Source organism: Fulmarus glacialis, unplaced genomic scaffold (genome assembly GCF_000690835.1).
Source record: "Fulmarus glacialis isolate BGI_N327 unplaced genomic scaffold, ASM69083v1 scaffold10773, whole genome shotgun sequence".
NCBI classification, from domain to species: domain Eukaryota; kingdom Metazoa; phylum Chordata; class Aves; order Procellariiformes; family Procellariidae; genus Fulmarus; species Fulmarus glacialis.
This window is the reverse complement of record NW_009203572.1, coordinates 22298-47878: the sequence shown is the minus strand read 5'-3', so window position 1 is coordinate 47878 and position 25581 is coordinate 22298. Positions and strand designations below refer to the sequence as shown.

The following is a 25581-nucleotide window of genomic DNA, read 5'->3' as shown; positions in this document are numbered from 1 at the left end:
GGTTACAACGTATATGGAATCGAAAGTGTTAAAATTTAGGGGGTAGGAACGAGGTTCTAATACAAACTTCTAAGTGCACGCTGTAGCTTCATTGTTGTGTCCTTAAGCTATTGAATGAGGAAGTTGGCCAAGGGATCATAATGTATGTGTTGTTGCTGTTCTTTCATGTTCCCGGTCAGTAACTAACTGAATGACCAGTTACTGACTGCAAGTCCTTTGGTGAATGTGGGTCATCCTGGCATAGATGTGCTTGACTAATTGTAGTCCAGCTTTTGCTTTAAATGTCTGTTTTCATTTGCTAAAGGCTTTCTAAAGGAACTGCAAAAAGATTTGATTCTCCTCTCACTTACTCTAGAATAAGCCAAGAGTAACCTCATTGAAGTCAATGGAGTTACACTGATGCCAGCCCGATGTAAGCAAGAAGAGAATCAGGTCCTCTGTCTCAAATGCTGAATTTCTGTAATGTGTCATTTTATTTTTCTTTCTCTTTCTTAAGATGACCTTGAATGATGCCATGAGGAGCAAGGCAAGGCTGTCAATTACAGGAAGTACTGGAGAAAATGGACGTGTTATGACTCCAGAATTTCCAAAAGCAGTGCATGCAGTACCTTACGTGAGTCCTGGCATGGGAATGAATGTCAGTGTGACTGATCTCTCGTGATTGATAAGAACCTTTTGAGTGCCTTACACAATGGTTTTCTTGTGTGTTTATTGTCAAAGTGGTGAGAGGCATCCAGTATCTTGAAGACTTTTCTTTCAGCCAAGAATTCTTATATTTGTGGAGTTCATCTTGGATTGTAATGAATGCTTAGTTCAAAACACAACACCATTTTCTACACAAGTTCAAGATGAAGCTTGACTGACATGCACAGCTAACATGGAAGTACTGTAATCTAACTGAAGTCGTTGTACAGGCAACACACCGGTTTCTGCAGCCACCGTTGTTAGTCCCTTGGTTCATATTGACTTAAGCACACTTGACATCAATTGCATCAAGATGTGACATGTTTTATAAGGAAAAAAAACATTTAAAACGAAAAAAAATATTTTTAGGTATTTTCACAAACAAAAACTGGCTTTTAAATAAATTTGCTTCCATAATGGTTGAATATGACAAAAGAAAAAAAACAAGAAAAAAAAAAAGAAACAAGAAGTCTAGACTGCGGGGAAGTGGAATATGAAAATAAGGCTTAAGGCATCAGTTCCATATTTTTCAAAGCCAAATATGTAATGTTGAGAAGAGAAGAAATAATTGAAAGGTTCAAATCTTGTAATTTAATATTGTTATTAAAACTTCGCTGTATATCCTATTCTTTAACATTTGGTGTTAATATAAAATTACTTGGCAATGCTCGACATTTGAAATAAACTTTTTTCTATGGTTTTATTTGCAAGTGTTCCATTAATTTTACTAGCTACAGTTGGGTTATAAAGAGTCTGAAATCTAAAAGGACACTGTCAAGGTTGGGTCAACGTTTTAGTTTTTGGCAGTGTCGCCACCCCCAGCTCACTTGAATCTGTTCAACAGTTTTTTCTACAGACGAGCCCAAGCTGTGATGCTCAGATATGCATTTTGAACTCTGAAGATCAAGGTTGTTCTGGGTTGGAGTGGTACTTGATACCAGCACATGAGGAGTCAGATAGGTGCTGATTTAGAGCTCCTCTTAACTCTGACGTGCAGGGACTTACGCTCCAAAGATTTGGTTCATATCTATCTCTACTTTTGTACAATTGCATTCATAAATACATGTACAGAGAGAGACTATAGGTAAAAATCAATACATGGCAAGCAGAAAATAGTGTTAAATATTTTTTTAAAGTATGAAACAAATGCAGTTCTCAAATTGCTCCTTTAAAGGAAGCAGTTTTCAAACTGTTAAAAGGTAATTCTAAGGCAGTAGTTAGTAAAGTTCTTTGTTACGAAAAAAACCCAAAACCTTGGCAATGTCTTTTTGAATTAAGATTAAGAAATCTTTTTGAATTAAGGTTTGATTAACTCGAATTAGATCTAAGTCTGTACTGATGAAAATATAAAAACTTTCCTGAATCTTAATCATTATGAATATTCTTTGCTATCTGAAGTTACCATACGTTTTAATTATGTGTATTTAAAAATGATAACTCTACTTACAAAGCAAAAAGGAATCCTAGGAGGGGTGCAATAACATTAATTTAAATGCTAATGCAAATCAAAGCAACATCATGTTTCTTTAGCTTTCCCTGTAGATAAAATTCTGTACATTTGGTTGAAAAGCTTACATTTTTCTGCATTGTGGATACATTGCCTCATGCAGTATCAGTAAATCTCTATTTTATTTTGGACTTAAATAAAATTTGAAATATGACTTGCAGTTTTAGTTGGAATCAATTTCTTAGGCCTAAGTAAAATGTTTACTGAACATTGGAGAAGACAGAGCATTTATCAGAAACTCAAAATCCCTTCTTGTTGTACAAGCTCTGAGCCTATTTCTGCAAGCATGTGGACACAGTGTATATTCTCAGTGCAGCCAGCAAAAGAGGTATATGCAGTGTTTTCAATGTCAAACTTACAGTAACTTCCCCCTAATTAAACTAAACCATTTCTTGACGCATCTGTAATCCATAGGTGTTCTGTGCATTACTCCTCATCAGGAATGCTGGGGGATGCATTCTGATTTTTAATGTTCAATGCTAGAATGACCAAACTAAAATAATATTCATATGGTAATCTAAACTTTTTGAAAAGGTAGAATTGCATTACTGTATACAGTGGAAAGCTATTTATTGTACCTCTGGGCTTATTCCTCTAAAAATTGTAGCGTAAAAAAAAAATCTTTGTCAAGCCTGAACTGATGTATATAACTGAAATAATGTAAAGTTATATTTTCATGTTTTTATACTTAACAACATGATGGGAATACATAATGTATGAGTATTTCAATTACAGATAATATTGATTGGATAATACACATCTCAGTTAAAAAGCAGTAATCATAGTTTAATATCCATGTTACAGTACATCAGTATATTGCTATATAAAGTATGTCTGTGTGCATTTAAGTGAAAAGTAGTCAAGAGTGATGAAAGCTGTCCAAGGGTTTTTTTATTCATTTTATATGAAAACTGTTATGGAGCAACCAAAATGTTTATGAACTCAAACTTGTGTAAATTTCAAAATGTCCTTTTACTGTAGCTTTTTGTTTACAGTACAGTATCTTATTTTCTGCTTTGTTAAATGAGTAACGGTACAAAGCTGGACATACACTTTCTAAGACATTAACGTTCCCGTTTTTTCATGTATACCTATATGACAGAAAATGCTTCTGATTTTATTTTTCAATCTAACACATGATGGCTTTTCTGGAGTGTTGTATAAACTTCAATCATACATAAAAAATCTTCTTAAAAAAGGCAAAAGACCTTTAGTCTGTTTAGTATTATTGAAATCTGGTTTCTTATTTATTATAAATGTATTTTCCTAAGATTTTACATAGAGCAAACCTGTTTGTCCCCACAGACATGAAATTTCCTTGAAAGGTTTTACAAGGAGAACATAAATCTTCCCCCAAACCATCTTGTCACTCAAGGGTAGATTTACTGTAGTTTGCATTATCGCTAAACGAAGTAATGTGACTTTCTTGCCAACAATATAATTGTATTTCTGGAATGTAACCTTCTTGATCATGGTTATAATGGCAGTGTGATAGGATGATAATGCTAGCAGTTTAAGTATCTATTCAGTAACTCTACTTAAAAATTGTCAGCTTGAATCAGTATTTTTCTACTTCAACAGATTGTTGATTTGTCCAAAGCAGAGAAAGAACCTGAGAAGTGGGAAGTATTTTAGCTATATATTAGTAGTGTTGCTACTAGAGATCTAGTACAACAAAGAGTTCGCTGTAATAGCAAACAAATTGAGTCTGAAGAGGTTTGCAATGTGAAGCGTTTAACGTTTTTATTTAAATGTATTACACATATTAACAGAGTGTGTTTCCAGGGTGCCAGCCTCCTCTTTGGCTGATAGATGTAGTCAGTAACTTTACACGAAGTACCGTGCACAAATAATTGTATTTTAAAATACAAATATATGATTTCAACTATCATTTGGTACAGTTAGTTATATGAATACAGTGGTCACCAGCAAAGTAGAATCAGCAGCAGCTGTTCTGCATAATATCCCTAGGGGCTACTCAGACCTGTTTCACAGTACCAAAGTTTATTGTTTATTAAATCTTTTCATTTAAGCTGTCATGGGATCACAAAAATTTGCTGTTGAGATATCTGTCAGGTCCAAATTATCTTAGGAGGTCTTATTATATCAAGCACTTTTAGAATAAAATTCAGCAAATGACTTAGCTGTGGACTTAACTTTGGACATTTTCCCTAGCATCAGTTTTTGTAGATAATAGAGAGCACTATATACCTGTGTGAGACATAATAGAATTAGGGAATTGTATACAGTAATGGTACCTATGTGACAAATTTCATCAATCTATGCCTACTGTTGGTCTTCCTGAAATTTCTGCTCATACTACTCCTAATACTCTAAACTTTGGGGCTGCTTCAAATAGATCAATGGTAAAATTGCCCTAAAATTGCTCTTTTTTCTGTCTTGAATGCTATCTTTCCTCTCTCCCCAAAGAAGTAGTTTGATAAGCATATCTACATCTAATATCTGGGGACCTACGGGAAGTGATAACAACTTCATAACAAAGAGTCTGAATTAATTCCTTCTTGCATTTAGTAGGTGTCAACTCCTTGTATCCTAAAGTAACTGTAATATTTGTAATGCATCTTTTTTTTAGAGATTTCCTTAAAGTAGTGAATATCACTTTGATGATCAAAACTTCAGTTAATTTACTGCTTTAACATAAAATTTATTGAATTGATATTCTTTGAAAAAAAGAAGTTTTAAAATACGATTTTTGTAAACAAGTGGCAAAAAAATAGAACATAGCAAGATACAATACAAAAATGCCGAGAATTACAGATCTAACTCACCTGCAGCTTTTATGTGTCATGAGGCCTTCCACAGTCCCTAATCTTATCATTAGGGCATATTACATGATGCACTTTCTTTCTTTCCCTCTTGCCCCACCACATGCAGTTAGTCCTAATACATACTTTTTAGCTTGGTAGGCAGATAGGAAATATAATTACCGTATATAATACTTATGATAATTTTAAAAAAATTGATTTGGCAGTCATCAAAAATGTTTATTATAGCTCATTGCATATGTCTCTATTAAAGAAGCAGTGATGATAAAGGTGGGAAAGAAATCTCAGGTCATCTAAGCTAAACCCTTAATTCAAGTGGCATCGTCCAGTGCACTGTTCTTCTATCAGTCTCCTTTGTACATCTTTTATGGGTAATGAAAATTTGGCTACCTCTGTAGACAGCTCAGTGCTTTACTTACCTCAGTGGTAAGAAAATTCTTTATACCTAAAAGAAAAGCGCTTAATTCCACAAAGTTGTCCTGTGAATGACTTTGTAGCATTTGGCCAAAGTTCTTCCTCATAAGATACAACTCTCACTCAACAGCAAAGGACCATTACTACATGCTATAGGCATAGAGAAAAACTTCACATTCATTTGTCATTATTTTTAACAAATGTTGACTTTTCAAGACTGACTTATCTGTGTTAAAGCATTTACTCCTAATAGTCTTCCAGCTGAAGACTGTGATTTAAAATACATATTTAAATTAAAATTGGTTTTATTTATTTGCTTTAAAGATCCCAAACCTAATTTTGAAAATGTGTCTTACACAACAGGAAAGGGCTGCTAAACATTAGTGCCTAGAACGGCCGCTTGAAATTGTCTTCAGTTAGTTCGTATCTGGAGGTAGGGGAAATGCTACAGAGAAAGGGGTTCCAGTGGATCCCAGGAGCCGTGCAGGACCACGCTGCCGCCTTTGCATCCTTCCATGCACAGAAGGCAAGCAGGGGGGCAAAGCTGAAACAGGAGTTGGAGAGGCAGTTTTGTGTCATTCTTCTGTCCCACCTCAATCCTAAAAGGTGAAGGAGCATCCAAAAGAGACACCAGAGGGGATTTATCCCTATTTTCTAAAGATAGAAAATACACTCAAAATTGTTTTTTTCTTTTAAAAACTCACTGTTAGTGCAGTTTCGAAATTACAATTCTATGTTTTAGTTTATGGCAAACGGTTCTTAAAATTGGAAAACAAAATTTGTTTCCGGAGTCATTTACTGTTTGTACGTACTAGCTTCTTAGAAGGGGACAGCCCAGAATCCTTCTGGCATGTGCTTTACTGAAGCATCAAGAGCATCTTGTTAAAAATGTATTTGGAGACTTTTATATGACAACTTTTTACCCAATTTTCAAGTTGTATAATTACTGCCAGCCCTTCAGTACCATGTTCTCTGAGTTAAGAGAAAAATGTAATTAAAGAGGTCAAGCTATAGCTCTTTCACTTAATAGTATGATTTACAAATAACATAATATTTTGCAGTAGTTGGTTTCCGTATGAGTGTCATTATAAATGACAAACATATTTTGGGTTACCCCATACTCCTAAATAGCGGAATATTCACAGAAATATTTTTTCTGTTTTTCAACGAGTAGATATTTTTTATATCTGTCACAATGACTAAAGATACAATAATATGATTTTTTTTACTGTCACAATGACTAAAGATACAATAATACAAACTACATGATTTTTACTCAGGTGCTTGCTTTTATATTTGTTACTGTTGTTTTTAATAATTTCACAAAACTGTTGGAAGAATATTTACACAAATCTGGAACTAAGTGGCTTGGCAGCTAGTACAAGTTACCTGTAGCTGGAATTCATCATTCAGTTTCAGCTACTATGTGTTAATAAATAAGCAGAGTTACTGGTATATGAAAATGAAGATTGTGGATGTTCCAGTATATATGTATGTATACATATCCATACACAAATATGGAAATGCAATAGTAAAACTAGTGCTGCGTTTGATAAGGCGATACTCAAAAATGATGATAACCACAGCAATAATTCATAGTAGGGCCAGTAGCAAGAGGAAGGTTCATAAGCAAGTGCCTTACCACCTTTAATTTGAATAAATGTGGAATCTTACATTTCCATGGGACAGTATGGGTCCCCATGGGATTCAATCAACAGTGAATCCCATAACTTCAAAATCTGGTGTAACTCCTGTGATTGTCTTTGTTCTCACTGACAGGATTAAGTTCTACAGAACTTCTGTGATAAAAACGGGCTCTTCCACTCTACCCTTGGCCTACACAAAAAGGTCAAATGAAAGCTATTGCATATGTCATTGCCTCTCACTTCAGCAGCAGGGATGATGGGTTTATGTATATCCATGTATATGCTTAATTTTTCATATTACACTGTCCTACCTGTTTAAAAATCAGCACAATTGATCTGAGAGGCTCAGGTTTAGTTAAATCTAACATTACAGGAACAAGGACAAACAAAACATTGCTCTCTCTAAGTTATTACTTGATCTTCTGAACCAAAACCTCTATAAGAAGTTAATGCCTCCAGAACAAAATACTGGGCTTTGACAGGGCTGGATACTACACTACCTACTTTGAACATTGTGCAATAATATATACTGCTATGGTGCTGTGGCAGAATTCTGTCCACGTTTTATATTATTTTTTACCAGTATAGACAAACGAGTAGTATAAGCTGTAGGAAATCACTCTCGCAGTGTAGGCTTGGCAGACAATTTTCAGGCAATTTCTATTGATTGGTTGTATCTGTGGCATTACCATGTTCTTTAAATCTGCACCTTCTGAATGTAAAAACAAAACGTGACAAACTTTTTATAAAGCCATTATCTTCAGTGAGAGCAGGATTTTACTCGACATGTTTTCTTCATCCTGATGCCTATACTTACCTATACTTCCACAGGAATAGTTTTTACTCTTTTTCACTGTATGCTCTTGGCTTGTTCTAGGGGACCTAAAATATATATAAATATATTTTTTTAGCATTATAGATCCACAATTAGATGTGGGAGATGTTCATCAGTTCTGCTTAGTCCACCTTATAAGCTGCTTTCTTTAGGAGATCTTTGTCATTTTATGCTTGTATTTACTTTTTGATCTTTTATCATTGGGGGAGTTTTAGCACATTGAGGGGAAAAAAGTAACACTGAATACCCTGCTTCCTGATTTGAGATGCTGCCCACGGCATTCGAAGTCATTCAGCCGCTGAGTATGTCCCGTGACTCACGCCTCTTAAAGAGCCTTTCTCAAACAGCAGGGACAACTGCTCTGAGGAGAGTAAGGTGGTACACCTCGGTCGGACCCTGCCTCGCTGAAGTCCAGGGAAGCTGGGGCGTCGGGACCAAGCCTGAACCTCCCAGTTGTCTGTGTGCAGTCACGCAGTGATCTCCCCTGGGATCACCGCACTTGCGCTCATGCTAGCAAAACTGATTTGTTAGCATGGTCAAGATGCAAAAACTATTTCTCTACTCTGAACATGATGCCGAGGGAGAGAGCTGTCCCCTTCTTCCCCTGTCCACACTTCCTGAAAAGCTTTTTTCCTTCCCTGAACTACAGCCATCCACAATCGGCAAATTCAGAATTTTGAAAATTTGCTTTAATATAAAATAATCGTACATTGTTTCAGCATAGAGGAAACTCAGCATTTACCCTCACTCCAGAAAACTAAGCACAGCCATCTTGGCTGGCTGAACAACTTTATGGAGATTTTTCTCACAGGGACTTCTCAAAACTTCCTACTTTATGAATTATGACATTTTATATTGTCATGAAAGAAAATATGTAAGCTTCTCAGTAGACAGGATCATGAGAATGTAGGTGTTATTTTTTTGGTAAGATGCTAGCTAAGATTATAGCATGTGGACAGCCTTTCTTTATGCATGCTATGTAAATCAGAGGATTATTGGCTTGCTGAGTGATTTTTCTATGGTGTCAGACCTGTATAATAATATATGTACAATAATACAATTGGGTAATTTTTTTACTTTTTTGATCACTTACACAGACTTAAGTTAGGAGCAATACAAATAATTGAAGTGTGAAGCAAAACTGCTCAATGTGACATCACCTGATCTATGCTATTTTCTTTTTTTCTTTCTTTTTTAAATATCTGTAGAAAAAAGTGTCTTGCTAGAAGCAATAGGCAGCAAAAGAGTGGATCACAGAATGCAAACCAAGCTGCAGCGTGACTATAGGATGGGGTTTTGAAACCATGACTTGAAACTATGATATTGCTTAGTAAATAAAATTGAACTTAAATTGCCATTTAATTTAGAAAAGGTTCAGTAGATTTTTGTAGCTGAATCGTAGAAATGTGTCATAATGAGTATAGACACTGAATATAGCCTTTGGCATTTAACACTTAGACCTATCCAGCTTCCAGGTATTAGCTATTTTAGGCTACTTTGTGAAATTGTCATGGGCCAGACTTACTGCTTAGCTACTTCCAGGTCCCATTCCAGCTGCCTGCATCAAATCAGTTCCAAATCTGGGATGAACTAGACTGTTTTCTTTCCAAATGAGGAGTTTATGTTTCTTTTCAGCTGTCTTGCTTTGTATTTTAAAGTCAAGATTTCAACAGCTAACAAGAGTAATTGTTTTTCTTTACTTTCCTTGCTGGCAATACTCTTCAGGGTTTGTTTTTTTTTAAAGCTTTTAACTAAAATTGGTAAAAAGTGTTTACTGAGGGGAATGTGGATTATCAGTCAAGCCAGTATTTTTTTTAAGACACTGGCTATTTTCTACTGAAAATATAGAATGCTGAAAATACAGAATGCTTCATGCTATAGCAGAGAAGGAAGATATGAGGAACTTTTGCGAGAGGATTTAGGTGAGATTTTGTTTGGCTTGTTTTTCCAAAAAGTTTTATCTTTTTACTTGTTTTCCTTTCACTGCAGCTTTTTGTAAAAAACCAAAAATAATCTCTGTAATCATCCTCTGCTATTACATGCTCTGATGACATTGGCTGGCATCAGTGAAGCCACCTGGACACCTTGGAAAATGTTCCCATCTTTGTGTAGATAGATGGTAGAATTGCCCAATGTAATAATAGATGTTTTCTGTCTGATTTCATTTCCATGTGGATGTGCTCATTCACTTGTTTTGTGCAGTTTTCTTTGTGGTGCAGCTACAGACACAGAGATCAGTGGGGAAAAAAGTAAATACATTATTTCTTAAAAGAATAGTGCAGAATATGACTGAGCACTCCTGAAGAGTCTCTGCAGAAAGATGAAAAAAAGTTTGAAAAAATGCCTTTTAAAAAACTGACTTGCCTCTGAGCATCCCTTAATGAGAGGGGAAACTAAGCGGCTTCCATGTCCTGCAATTGTCTTCCCCTGAGTAGAAAATCCTGTTCTAAAGGTCAAAGTGTGTACAGAGAGATTTTTGCAGAATCAGCCCTAATTGACTGAATTCTATATAAAGACATAAGTATTGGTATTGAGCATGTGATGAAGTGCACAAAGGAAATTTCTTTAAGCAGATGAGCACAATTTTCTTTTTCCTTTCAGTTACATCTTCAAACCTAGCAGTGTCAGGGTTTTTTCTGGATCAGTACAAAATGCACATGAATTAATTCTCTGTGTCCTCCTCCTCAGAATTCCATCACCATTACATAACATTTGCAATTTCAAGTATGAACAGATCTTCTACAGTAGATGTCCTCATCAAAGACATCACCTTACAGAGCTTAGCTCATGTTTTATTTCAGATTCTAAAGAATTAATCACATATGTAAGTCCTACCATCAAAGTGCCTGAAGAAAATTGGTTGTGGTAATAGACTTCTTTTCGGCCCAAAGAAGTGTCGTTGAATCATTTAGGATCCTTTCCCTACCTGGACATTAGAAACAATATAGTCTTGTTACTTGATTTTAGTGTGAATTTTCATCCATTATTGTCTTTGTGTCTGAAACATCTTGCACACTGTTTTTCTCCCTCTTAGGAACAAAAAGATGATGCACGGGATACCACAGGTATCTGAAACCCCCTGCAGATACTGTCATTTATGTGTATAGGTGGTTGGCTGTTTCTCATCTTAATTCCTCTGAGATCTTTATGGCAGAGGAGATTTAAATCTTCCAGACTTTGTATGTCTTTGCATTGGAAACCTGTTTTGTAACCTGCTAACATTCCCTTGGTGGCCATTAACTAATGATTAATGATGCCATTCAGATACAACATTTAATATATACTTGAGGCATATACAGTATTTTAGAAATAATTTAATATTTATGGCACTCTAAAGTGAAGACTTAAGCATGCAAGTTAGGATGCTGAGGATAAGAGATGACAAATGAACAAAGCTATAGGAGAAATAAAATGTAAGACATTGCCGGCCGGTTGTGTTGATGTGAACGTATACTCTGTTCTGTTTTGTGTTTAATACTAAGGCATTAATCTTTGATTCTAAATTGTCTTAATGAAAAATGGAGTAAGATATAGAAATATATATTGCAACTTCCACCTGGTGATACGACTTATTCCAACTAAACAAATTTTTACTCTAATGTTGATAACTGAGGAAAAGAAAACCCTTTCCCATGAGCATCTTATGCTACTGATTTTATTTAGCATAGCATTGCTGCCTCTTGGAATATTTCTTTCATTTCTTTTTGGAAGCTCGTCCTTCAGAGAGACATGCAGCTGCAAACATAAAATGCTTATTTTGCAAGTGCCTGGAACTTGCTGAATCATTCTGTCTTTGCCAAATAAGTATTTTTTGTACGTTTCTACTCTGAACTTGAGGAGGTAGTACATTTTGATAGCATTTGAGTTCCGAAATCAAGCTATGATACGTAGATGTATGAAAATTAGCTCTTAAATTAGTTTCTTGCCATAACAGAAGCTTCTATGTTGTCTACAAGATGGATTGCCCTTTGTGTTGTTCTACATGTTAGTGATTGTTATAAATGACAGTAAGAACCATAAAATTTAAACTTTCCATGTTAAAAAACCTTTCCAGTTCCATTTGTCTGTGTGCTCGTGTTCAATCAGCCATGTAAAGTGTCTTATTTCAGATACATTCAATTGTAGTCAGGCCTGTAATTTCCATGCTTATTTGGAGACTTTATTAAATAAATTATGTAGCATTCACAAAACATGGAGTTAATCTTTCTGTCGTTCCTTCAAGTTGATTCAGACTTGAGACCTGGTTTAATCACGATATTCTTTAGAAAGAGTTGTTGATAAAAACTGTGGACAGTGTATTGCCATTCCTCTTGATGGAAGCTGCTTACCCATCTTTTTAACCTAAATATCACTTTGGGAAAAATGAGTTTAGCTGACATAAAAAAGGTGTTTTATAAACTCCAAACCCCATGTATTCTACTGCAGTACAATCTGCATCACGTTCACCTCAAAAGCTCATCTAATCTGATCTCTAATAAAATAATAAATCATTGTATTAAGAAGAATAATTTTTATCTATGGGTTACAAGTTTTAAAGCTGCACAAAAGGCCTATGGTTCTTAACTATTCTCAGATTTGGTCAAAATGCACTTCTGCACAAGTAAGCCATATGTAATAGTGCAGGGCTGGATGACTTTTTGTGTAAAAGACCTCAGTGAACACAAGTCCTCTTTGTCCTAAACTAGAAGTGTCCTGGCACAGAGTTCAAGAGATTTTCTGCTTTTTTAAAGGCAGAATGATGCAGGTATGAAATGATAGATTATAAAAACAGTGCAAGAAGGACTGGGGCTGGGCCATTACTTGGCACGAAGTGCAAATACTTGTATGTAGGAGTGAGAATGGTAAGCCATCAGAAATTGTAACCTTTCCTGTAAGCATTTGTCTGTTCATTTCTCCATTCCACTTTTCTCTGCAGCTTCCATAGAAAAAATAGAAAAGATAATCACCCATTTTCTTATGCTAGAAAAAAACCCCACCACCTCACTTCAGGCATCAGACATGCACATAAAACAGATTACGTTGGTGAAAGCATCCTGCATAGTTTTTACTATGAACTGTCTTCTTACCTTTTGAACATTCAGTATGCCTGGTATCTAAATTGAACAGTGAAAATCTCTTATAAGCCATTTATCAGATTTTTCCTCCACATGCCTTTGTCAATTAAGATTTCCCTGGCAATTTCCAAGTCTCATCAAAAGATTTGATAACGAAGAAAGTTAGACTGACATGAAGATGTTTAAGACATCCTGCTTACAAGGACGATCTATGCTACCAATGACTGGCAGCATACCGAGAATAGCAGTCTTCTGAGACAGCTTCAGAGTTTATTTTTCACGGTCGCTGTGAAATGAGACAGAAGGAGACAGAGGAAGAAGGCTTTAAATGCACAAAGGTTAAAATATGTTTAGGATGCAAAAGCGCTAGCCCGATGAACGAAAACTGTCCAGGTGAGCATTAAAACACCTTAAACCCATCGGGCATTTCCAGGATCATTGGATCACTATTAGGTGATGATTGTCAAGCAATTATTTTAGTAAGTAATGAAATCTCTGAGAATACTAGCTTGTAGAGAGTGACCTTGTACTGGATGATTATGAGTTGATCCAGTATAAATTTAGCATAAGGATAAACAAAAGTAGCCTTATAGTTATGGGTCTCTCTTTCAAACTGTGACACATCAAGGCTGGCTCCATATTAATACATCCAGCAGTGCCTGGCGTGTTCCCAGGCACCAGACTCATCATCTGTCCCATTAAACTGCTACAGCAGTCCCCGGCGCACTGTTGGCTGGTGCCAACCAAGCATGCTCCCAGACAATTCCCAGGGACAGTTTAGGGATGAGAATGTCCCAACGATCATTCTCATTCGGCATTTTGTATCTTGCCACAACATTTTGGCATCTAGGAAGGTTTGCTGTATTAGATGGAGGCTATTGCATGCTCGTCAGCATGAGTGCACAGGAATATTTTTGGGCATTTAGTTTAGCAGTGTGGATGTCACCTGTGGGAACTAATTAGCGTTGGAGGAGTGCAGAGTCTTGAATTTGGAGGGGACCGGCAGATTTCCTTGGGCAAAGAAATTACACCTGGCAGAGATTTTTGTTAAAAGCCTTTGCTCCAGTCCCCACTGGTAGAATACTCACATTAGGAAAGGCATCTGAAATAAGTTAAGAGATTACCAGAAATACCTAAAGTAATAGGGTTGGTTATCTGAAGAAGTTTTAAGAGAGGCGGAAAGAGTAAGAACAGTTTAAGAAAAATCAACCTGCAGTAGATTTTCCAAAAGCTATTAAAGACCAAAATTTTTTTCCCACACATGAATATATGAATACCAAACATGAAAATGTAGAATTGGTGATTAATGACAGTTTAGTTGTAACTGAAAAAGTCAATGCAACTCAAAAAGTCAATGTATATTTTGGTTCAGTTTTGACAAGGAAGTCTGGCGAATGAATTGCAGAAGGTTTCCTCCATAAAGCAAAGGAGCTGTGTGATAGGCAGGAATGTGGATGAAGGAGATGGCATTACCTAAGGAAATTTTACACTGGAAGAGGAAGTCCAAAACTGTATTTTTCAAAGATCAGTATTAGTATTAGGATCAGTTCTGTTTTAATAGACAAATAATGACCCTGACACAAGGAGTGGAAAAGTCCTGGTGAAATTAACTTGATGATTCAAAGTTAAGATAAAAATGAAGATGAAACAGTGAAAGAACTGGATGTGCTTCAGGACTGGAGTTACAGAAATAAGTCTGAATAGCATAAAATGAAGGCACTTAAGGCAGTTAGAAGAAAAATTTAGGACAGCAGCAGATCAAAGGGTGACCCATTTTTTTGCTTCCAACGCCAGCTGATAGTGAATGCCCCATGAAGACTGAAGGTTACACATACACAGTATTTCGCTAGGATAGTCGTGTGACCTCCAGTAGTTTGTGGGTCAGGGACTCCCTTAGAAACAGACGAGATCTTTGCACTTCATATCCTTGCCAGCAATTTATCTAATCACTTTGAACTCATCTAAACTTCGGCAACCATAATATCCTGTGGCAGGAATCGTCATGGTTTAACTAAACATTGTGTAAAGAATCACCTTTTTTTTTTGCCTTTAGCCTGTTACCTGTTAATTTCCTCTGTTGCCTCCTCATTCTTATACTATGAAATGTAGTTAGCAGTTGCTCATTAATTCCTGCTCTGAACGGAGAGGCTCGTAAGCTATCATATGAGAGAAAACTCAAACAATTGAGCTTCTTTCACGTAATGAAATGAAAGTTGAGGCAGTACGTGACTGCTGTTTATAAATACAAGTGGGAGAAGAGCTTCCTCCCAAAAGGGAGAAAAGCTGCTTACTTAGAAAAAACAATGCTGGCACCAGAACAAGTTGGGAAAATTGGCAAGGCATAAATTTAGGGTGGATTGTGAACATTCCTACTTTCAGAGCAGCAGATCCTCTTGGCAGTCAGGTCAGAGGGCTGTATCCTGCACAGACAGTGCATTGGCCAGTGTGGTTCTGGAACAGCCATTTTTACAGTAAACAACCTCTCAGAGGACCACTGGTTCCTTATTTACAGAAAATCACCTCAGGCAAGGGTTCAAGATCTCAAATACATGCCTTTGGATCACCCTACTAGCAAAATCTTGAAAACGCGTTGTTATGTGTGGAAGCTGTTGATTGGGATTCAGCAGCCCAGAAGGTCCCTTTCCACTGTACGCTCCTACATGGTCTGGCTGCAGAGATGCTCTTTGTTCTCATCCAGATTCCCAGTCCTGTGTGGTCTCCAGGATTTAGGTGCCTATGTCAGCCGTTTTGCAAAAAGACAAAAATGCACATGCTGCCCTTGTATCCCCTAGCTCCATGATTAGAAGTGATTTAATTAAAGAACAAAAACAAACAAACAAAAAAACCCAAACAAACATACAAACAAACCTCCCCCAAAAAACCAAAATCCCCCCAAAACCTCAAGCACTTGCTTTGGATACAGGGAACCTTGGTTTCATCCCTGCTGTTGTGCAAAAAAGTTTATGAAAAATCCCTTTTCCATCCTGCAGGTGAAACTGTCATCACTAGTGCTAGTGGGTATTTTCAGAGATGAAATATCTCCAGGAAAACCAGCTCCATTTTGCAAGAAACAGCTAAGCAGTCACTGGATAGGATTGGTGCAGGAGGGGTGGTGACTTACACTGAAGAGAAGCCAGACCCACTCTTGTTCCAGTGGCTCTAAGGATAGGAGAGAAAACTCTCATGTAGTCAGCAAAAGAACTGGAACCCAAGCCTGCCTGTCAGCTGGGCATCTCGTAGAGTCAAGCTTCAGCTTTTCCTCGGTTGGGTTCGTCCAACAGAGAGTTAAGTACTCCACAGGAACTGGAGCGGCTGCATTAGGGGCAAATATCCTGTTAATTTGGATTATTCTCTGTTTTGCTGTGGAGCTCCGAGCCTCTCATTGCCCAACCGCGTACACATTTGTCTGTTTCTGATTTCTGTCTGGAACAAGCCAGAGAGCTCCCTCTGAGAGAAAACGTAGACACTGTTCAAAAGGTAGCTTGGATCCACAGTTCGCTCCTGACAGACCGTATAGGTGCAGCGTGACTGAATTTTGCTCACTGTATGTATTTAGGTGGTGGCCTTGAAGAGTTTAAATGTGGATCAGGCCTTGATTCCTTGATACAGGCTGCCAAGACGGGATAAGTGTGCACCAAAGTGCTAGAGTTATGTAGAAGGCGTAATCTAACAAAGGGTTCCCCCAGGGGAGAGAGGAACGTAATTCAGGTCTCCTGCTGTCTACATGAGCGGAGGAAACTACGCTGGTGTTACCTGTGTTTCTTAAGCAGCTGGACTTGGTGATGATAATCTGAGAAGGGTACTCGGACTCACACTAAGATGGAAACACTTCCAAAAGCATGATTACAGGTTGAGATATAAGCTGGACATTTTGAAGCTCAGTTTAATTCAGATTTACATGCTTTGTGCTATGTCCAAAGCCAGATGTTGAAGTTCCCAGTGAAAGATGCTTAGAAAACCTAGGCAGCTCCTAGGAATGGGTGGTAGCTGAGTGCTGAAAAGTGGTGAGGCTTTAAATCTTAGAGGTAGGCACCTTTCATGGATCTAGCTGAGAGATTCTCTTCATAAGTTCTTCAAAATCACCTTGAGTTAGTTGGGTAAGTTACAAATGAGGTACGAGTAACCTCTGCCTGTTAGGATGTCTGTGAAGATAACCTTGACAGGGAGTCTCAATCTGTTTTTTTTTTATTCTCTCCAAAGAGAATGCACTTGATGTGCTGAAGTATAAATCTTGCAGAACAGGAAAGAAGTCTGAGGGAAAATATCTTAAATAGAATATCCTGTGCCAAGACATGTGAGCTGGCATTGCAGACATTTTTAAGGTCTCTGATCTTTAGTTTCTGATTATTTTTTAATAGAAAAAGAGGGAAAATGTGTAAAAAACAAAGCTGCTCAACCTTGATTACTGGTATTTTATGCTAAATAGAGTTGTTCCTGCCAAAAATATTAAGCTGGCAAAGAGAAGCTTAGATGTCTCATTATACTATTGCCAAGAAAGACATGATTTTGAAAGCTCTACAGGGCGGACCCAGAGGCTCTCGCTGCCAATCTGTTCTGGTATTCACTGCAGAATGAGCAGAAGCACCGTTTCTTTGAAGAACTGGTGCTTCAGGCTTCTCTGGATGTGCACTGAATAGATTTTAACAATGATGTTTATTTACGTAACAACTCTGAGGATCTTGGTTTTGCTTTATGGCGCAGGCTGTACAAGCAAACCAATAGAATTCAGAATATGTGTTTGCCTCTAAAAGCATATGTAAGAAAAATCGTAAAGTAGTGCCGCTAAAGCATGAATTGAAAAATGAAGACCTGAAATCCCACAGTACTCTACAAGAGGATGCACAAGCTTTTCTAGAGGAATGAGCTGGTTATTTTAGAATTAATAATCATCTCTGTCCTAAGGGCATGTTCAGTGAGAGGCAAAATATGTCCTTAGGCGTACTGAATGTGTAGGCAAAAAGTATGCCCAGTGCATATGTTTCATTTTGTTGGTGATTCATAATCAAGTCATAACAGCATAGAAATAGACATGTGAATTCTTCAGATTGCTGACATTTAGCAAATTAATAAGAATTTTAAGTTGCTTCCATAGTGGACTATGAATCAGTCAAGAGTAAAAGACAGGAAAAAAGGTTCTAATGTGAGAGCATTTACCCAGCCAACCAAACAGGAATGAGCTTACCACTCCTGCAGTCAGAAAAGAAAACCCAGAAGGAAATACAGTGCTTGTTGAGATAAAAATGCTTTCCATCCACATTTCCCAGAGTAGCTCATAAAACACATTTTTAAAGAGAAGTTAGATTTGGCACTGGTCTTGGAGTCTGAAGGCAAAAAATACTATACTTACACTAAAAAGGTATATCTCTCAGTCCAGAAGGCTCATAGATCTCAAGGAAAAAGGAATGTGCTGGTTGTGGCTGGGATAGAGTTATTTTTCCTCATAGTAACTGGTATGGGGCTGTGTTTTGGATTTGTGCTGGAAACAGTGTTGATGATACCGGGATGTTTCCGTTACTGCTGAGCAGTGCTTACACAGAGCCAAGGCCTTTTCTGCTTCTCACCCCACCCCACCAGTGAGGAGGCTGGGGGTGCACGAGAAGTTGGGAGGGGACACAGCCGGGACAGCTGACCCCAATTGACCAAAGGGGTATTCCATACCATATGACGTCTTGCTCAGCACATAAAGCTGGGGGAAGAAGAAGGAAGCGGGGGGGACGTTCGGAGTGATGGCGTTTGTCTTCTCAAGTAACTGCTACGCGTGATGGAGCCCTGCTTTCCTGGAGATGGCTGAACACCTGCCTGCCAATGGGAAGCGGTGAATGAATTCCTTTGTTTGGCTTTGCTTGCGTATGCGGCTTTTGCTTTACCTGTTAAACTGTCTTTACCGCAACCCACAAGTTTTCTCACTTTTACCCTTCTGATTCTCTCCCCCATCCCACCAGGGGGGAGTGAGCGAGCGGCTGTGTGGGGCTCAGTTGCCGGCTGAGGTTAAACCACGACAAGGAATTTTTGTTTACTTACTCTTGACCTCCCGCATACCAGAAAACCATCTTTAGCGATTTCCGTATTGAGCCAACTCAGCACACTGCTTACAGAAACATCCAGTCTTGACAAAAGAGCCCTTACAGCACAGTCCTTTTTAATCTGCTCTGACAGCTTGTTAACTTCATTTTTAAAACATTATCTTAAAAAATGCAATATAATCCTTACTTGAGCACTCATGCTTTTATCTCTTGGAAAGCCTGAGTTGGCTAGATTGAAAAGTCTGCTACTATGAGATATTTTCCTTTCATATGGAACAAATGGATTGTGATTTAATCGCCTCTTAAACGTCTTCACTTGAGGTGCCTTAGTCTTTCATTTAGTCTTTCACTGGACAGAACAAGGTCATTTTCAAGGTCGTTCTTGCAATTCTAATTTTTATTGTCTCCAGTTTGTCATCATTGTTTGCAAAACTGAGTGTTAGATTTTGACATAGATAATGCCATTTCTCTATTCTTGTTCAATATTAATAACAACCACATCATTTCTTAGATCTTCTCCAGGACTTCATGTTCAGGTAACGAAACTGCAATGAACAAAGTTAATACGTGTGGGATGCCTCATATTTCTCCATATTTTTATACAGAGGTGATGAAAGAAGCAAAGAAACCTCAATCTCCTCCATTTCTCCATCTCTTTCCAAAATCATTTCACTACAAGTCTGCTGAAGACAGGGAGGTTACATCAGTATGGTACTTCCATGTTCTCTGCCATTTGGAGACAGTGCCTTTGGTGGTCCTCATGCATTTGGGTTCTGTGGAAAAGATGACCAACGAGTGCACAAATTGAAGCCATAATTACTTTGTATGAATGCCCATTACACACCATCAGAGTAAACTCTGGGAGGAATATTTTGTAACAGGAGAAGGATCCTGCAGCAGCTACACATACTGAGAAGATTGCTAATAAGGTGTTGGGAATAGTATAAAAGTTTTGGAATTTCTGACCATGATCAAGACTAATTCCTATGCCACAAAATGAACCTTTTTTCCCCCACGCTGTAGTGCTTGGAATATCCGCAGGAAGGTGACATGTCTGCTGACTGTAATGAGGCAAATCTGTCTGAAGCTGTACGGGAGGATAATTTGGGTGTGATTCTTAAGGCGATACATTTTTCTGTGGAGCTCTGATCTTGGAGTTCTTATGATGACAAACTACTGGAAAGTTAGAGGAGTCCTACCTGCCCTTTTCAATTTGCATTTCCCTCTTTGATAGCTCAGATTAGAGATCCCAGAATTGGGACATTACAATGACTTCTGCTAGGAACAAATAACTCTGAATAGGGAACACGTCAAAACAAAAAGCCCTTAAAACACCTCAGTTCATTTCTTTGCAACTGATGTCATCTCAGCCCTTATTAGCAATTCTGTGCTATATCCTTCTCTGCAATATTACAAAGAAAACTGTACCTTTCAGAAATGTGAACGTCAACTGAAAAAGAGGAGTCACGTTTTCCTTGAGAATTTATTTTGGGAGGGTAAGACTCGTAGCTCTTTGTAGACATACTGTACATATGACAATTATCAAAACCAGCGAAGTTGATTCTAACATTGTGTACTCACATTGGGGCAGCCAAAGCTGAGTTCCTTTGTCAGTTTTAATACCAACCAGCTAAAGTCTACTAACCAGCCAACTGCACATCTCTTTAGTAGCATTCTAATTCATGTACTGTAATTGGGCTTGAATACAAAATATTGATTTAGTAGTAATTACATTTGTGTGAGCATTAAGATAATGTTTCAGGAAATCTGCCTAGATTCAGCACGAGGTTCCAGATAATGAAATGTTCACTCTATTGCTGTGTAGAAGAGCTTTTAAATAAAACTTAGTCTATACTCTAACTAATATAAATTTATTTGATCCTGTCCTCTGACATGTTTGGCTTGAGACACTCTACCAAAATTGAAATATATTCCAGTGGTCGATTGTGGCTAATTAGAACACACCAGCTTTTAAAATGTGTTTTAAGATCATCCAGGGAAAGGATGTGTGAGACCTACAAGAAAGAAGGCAGCATTTAAAGAGCACTGATTTATAGCCATGTCTCATTAGTTGTAGAACTAAATATACTGCAGATAATCTTTCTGTTAAGCACATTTGTAATTACTCCATTAGCCTTAAATATTACACACTTAACACATGCACACTGCGAGAGCATGACAACCTGTGATTCCTAGGTAACAACTTATTTTCCTGTTTCACTGTTCTTACAGTATTTTTAGAATTTCACATCTCAAGATGTGCATAAATACATGTTTTATATGTTTACATTTAGGCACACTAAGAGGCAGACTTGTTTATCGTAGCCTCAAGTATATGCAAGTAACACGATCTGGACATACAGGAACATTTAGTCTTAACTTGCTTTTAATCTAAATAGTTGGTTGATAAACTTTATTTCAAAGATCTGTTACTGTAAAAAGGGGAACCAGTCAGAAAATGGCAGAGCAATATCCAGAGCAATGGTTTAGTTAAGGATCATCATGGCAATCAAATAACTCAGAACTGAAATAACAAATATACAGTTAAATCAGACCTTCAACAGGAATATTTGTATTACCAGTCCAGGTGGTTTGCATATAATTTGTACATTGAAACATGTTTCATACCAGGGTAAGCATTCTGTGTCTTCCAGGGGGAAATAAAACCATGTTTGATTTTTAATTTGAAACATGGTATCTGAACTTAGCCACTCATTTCAGACCAGGAGCGTTTAAGATGCACATGCTATTGTGGGTAAGATAAAGTAAATGCTACTGGCAGAGGTGAGTACTCCCTTCACATTGCCTCAGCCAAAAGCACCTGGAGTAGATACTGTATCTGTTGCAGCTATTTAGCAGATCCCCTGCTCTCTGCTTGTTGCATTGCAGGGGAAGAGGAATTCAGGAGGAGATATACACACATACACACACACACACGCGCATATATACATATATGTATATACACACATGTATAGACGTATAGGTATAAATTTGTCTATATACATGTATGTATGTGTGTGTATATTTATAAAAATATATTAAAATAAACTTGGTTTACATAAACTCTGCTTATACTCAAGGCAAGAAAGCAGATCTGAAGGTCTGAAGGTCTGCTTCCTTGTCAGGCTGGGAAAATCCCAAGGACAAGGGAGTTAGTTTGACTCTACCTGAGCTTCGTAAAATATAGAGACTGCTGATTCTCCTGCTCCCCTTATCCCTTCACATAGGAGGACAACCACAGATGAGCAGCTGACAGTGAAAATCTAGGTGTGGCTCTACTCTGTCACAAGTTAGGAAAGCTGGAGAGATGAAGCAAATGTGCAGCTATACGTATCTCAACTCACCTGGGCAACTCCTCCTTGCTGTGGGAGTCTCTAGCAAGACTTAAATGAGGTTTCTATTCTGTATATGCTTTCCAAGGCAGGGTGAAACTGAGGAACTATAAACCTCTGGCTGGTGCCACAGCTCTCTTTCTTACTCACACAATAGCATAGAAACTGCCATGTCTAATCACATCTGACATCCACCAGTGTGTCTGCTGTGTCAGACGGTGGTCAGCTCCAGAGCTTTCAGAAGAGGAAGAAGGTTCCTGTAGTTGGCAGACTTCAGCCGACCTGCCCAGTCCCCATAACAAGTTTAATTTTGATGGCTATCTATCTATTAGCATAATGCTTAATATTTGAAACATCAGGTGAAATATTCCTTTAAAATAAGAAATACAGCTACATACAATATCTCTGAATTACCTTGAAACATAGAAGATAGTTTTTCCTGAAATAAATATTGAACGTGCTAAGCATATTTCCAGAAATACGGAAAAGCAGTTAGTTAGAAAATCACATATTCAAATAAATATCACTTTGGAGATTCATTGTGAGTGTATGTTCAAAACCAGTAATGCGAGTAATTTACTGTAAGAGATGACTTCATCGCAATAGGGAATATGTATTTTAAAGAAGCTTCCACATTCAAAAAGGTTCAAATAGCCCTAGTGAGTAACACATTTATTGCTCTACATTATGTCTCGGCGTGAACCTTTGCCTTGTGATGAATATCATCTTAGATTCTCCTGAACAGCAATAACAAAGAAGGTAGATTAAACTTTCTAAAATTCAGTTTGATAAACCCCAAAGAGCCCACTTCCATGCATTTTTCTGTGTGCCAGATTATGCTGTCACTGTTGTCCTTTTGCCTTGATAGTCATGCTGCACGAAGAACTGCCGTTTTGATTTCTTCCCAGTGAGACACTATTAATTCTTCAACAGAAAAAGCCTTGACTAGAATACCCCTTGCAATGTGCTGGCTTTACTTTATAAAGGTCAGTGCTTAGAGGGTTGCTAACTAGTCTTCTCATTGTTAACCCCAAAACACTAATGATGGAGAAGTCTACTTTGGGATTATGCTCTGTGGAGGTGCACGAGAGCACCCCAGCTGGGTAACAAAACCGGAGGGGGGGCGCAGAGCCTGGGGAGGCAGCTTTCCAGAGGAGCTATAGGGCGGGCGCTACTCATCTGCAAACAGGAGGACCTGCAAGTCGTGTTCTCAGCTGATTTTATGTGAGTGTTCATGTATGGTCACGCTTATGGGACAGAATTAGTTGTTTTCTGAGGAAGACGAAGAAGAAGCACCGTGGACGGCCCGTCATCTTCAGCATCAGACTGGCTGGTTGTTCTCTGAACTAAGCACCACGAGCTGAATTGCTCACTCACTGCCATTACAGCCTGTTTCGTCTCTCCTTATTTTACATGTACTTTCTCTGAACAGGCTATTCAGGAAATGAGAGAGGAAGAGGGGAGAATAAATATATTATAAGAGAAATATGTTGAGAACGGCCAAAGAAAACTCTTATAAAATACAATTTACCCCACAACCCACTTTTCAGACAAATCTCAAAACATGCTGAGGCACAACATTATACTATTATAGCAGTAACATTGCAATGTAAGAGCAGGTAAAATAAAGCAGGAGAGAAAAGCAAGGTGGGTGTTAAAATCCCTAGCAGAGGATTGTCTGACACCTTCTAGCTGGGAAGAATAAATGAAATATCCTTCCCAGAGTGTCAGCGCCACAAATGTGGAGGCAGACATCAGTTAAAGTCAGGTTTGGGACCTCGGGCATCCCACAGGTGCAATCCTTTGATGTGCTGAACAGGAGTGTATCTGGAGTTGGTCAAGGCCTCCCTACGCTATTAGAAAGGGAGGGGGCTCATCTTGTCCTTGTCCCACAGCTGCTGGGGAGTGCAGCAGTTGGGTGGGAGCTGACCCTGCCGAGAGGTTGTCCCTGGCGCATCCCTTGAGCTGTCGCGGTCAGCCCAGCCTGTGACGAGGAGAGGGGGTGAACTCCCCTTGGTGGTCAGCTGGGTCCGTCCCGTGTGTCTCTCCTCTGTGTCTGAGAAGACACAAAACCAGCTGGCTGCCACTTGCTTTTATGTTAAACTGTAGCACAGGAGAGCACTAACGCTGTTAGCACCCCCCGGCACCCCAAGGAGGTGCTGCTGCCCCCTCACAGCATCTGCACAAGGAAGCACCTGATTTCCCCCAAGCACACCTGGATGGCATTAACTCTGGCGAAAATGGTCCTCGCAGCCATCTCTTCTCCGTGGCTGTGGCCTCTGAGCGGGGAGGAGTGTTTCCCTGCTGGGCCTTGGGCTGGCAGCACGTGCAGGTGGCGCCTGAGTTTGGCAGCGTCCGTGCCAGGCAGTTTCTGTCCCACGGTGAAAGGGGTGCGTGCAGGACGAGTGCTCACCTGGTGGCCCTGGTGGCTCCCACTGAAGGAGGACAGCATTGCTTTGCTGAAGCTGGGCCCTTGCAACATCCCTAACTGCAGCCTCGGTACAGCAGGATGAAGAACCAAAAATGTCCTTTGCCCCAGTGAGTTCCTTAGACTCACTTCAGGATGGGCTTGCTAATATCTGTCTCACTGTCACTCCCTGCTCTGTACATTATCAGCCCCCTTCCCTAGTACCACAGAGTTGCAAAGCTCAAAGCTGCCCAAAAGAACAAGTCTCCTTGTTTTTCTCTTGGCTTAACCTGGGGATCACCATCCTCAGCCTACCCGGGCATGTGCGTCCACCAGCACTCTTGCTCACTCTCTGCGGGTGTTACTTACGGGAGCCCAATCCTTGCATCCACAGGCTGCGGTTTGCACCAGGAGAGGCACAAAGAGAGCCAGAGGCGGCTGTTTGGGAAGAATGAGCCTGAGGCTCCGTTTGCAGAAGGATTATGCACCAGCATATTTTGTCAGAGGTGTGATTTCTTTTTTTCTTTCTTTGTCTAATGATATTAATGCAGTCCCTCAGGTGGACACAGCTATATCAGTATGAAGGTGTTGGTGTAGTTTACTCCTTGCTGTAATTAAGGTAGCAGAGTTTATGTTCCTTAATTAGGAAGAGAATGTCTCCAACTCTCCAGCCAACTATAAGAAAGTACACACATTGCTGTCCCAGCTTCTTGTAACTAACCCATGAGGTTTTCAACATCTTTTCAGTGCTGATTAGGGAAAAGAGACAATAAGGAAGGACTGTTTCTCATGATTTTCATGAGCAAGCTAGGCATTCAAAAGCATGCCACAAACAAATGGCAAATTACACAGTTGGACCTGACTTTAAATCAGTTCTGGAGTGAAAACATAAA

At 38.7% G+C, this 25581-nt stretch overlaps 1 protein-coding gene across 1 annotated transcript in view; it reads left to right on the top strand.

Annotated features, from left to right (window-relative positions):
- The window catches only part of GRIA2 (glutamate receptor, ionotropic, AMPA 2), a 39986-nt gene extending 38867 nt beyond the window's left edge, over positions 1–1119 (top strand). The window contains exons 11-12 of the mRNA XM_009574686.1: positions 1–42; positions 497–1119. The exon at positions 1–42 is cut by the window's left edge and continues 207 nt beyond it. Of these exons, the coding sequence (XP_009572981.1) occupies positions 1–39 (39 nt within the window). The 3' untranslated portion in view covers positions 40–42; positions 497–1119. The remainder of the gene's footprint in view (positions 43–496) is intronic.
- Positions 1120–25581: the final 24462 nt, after the last annotated feature.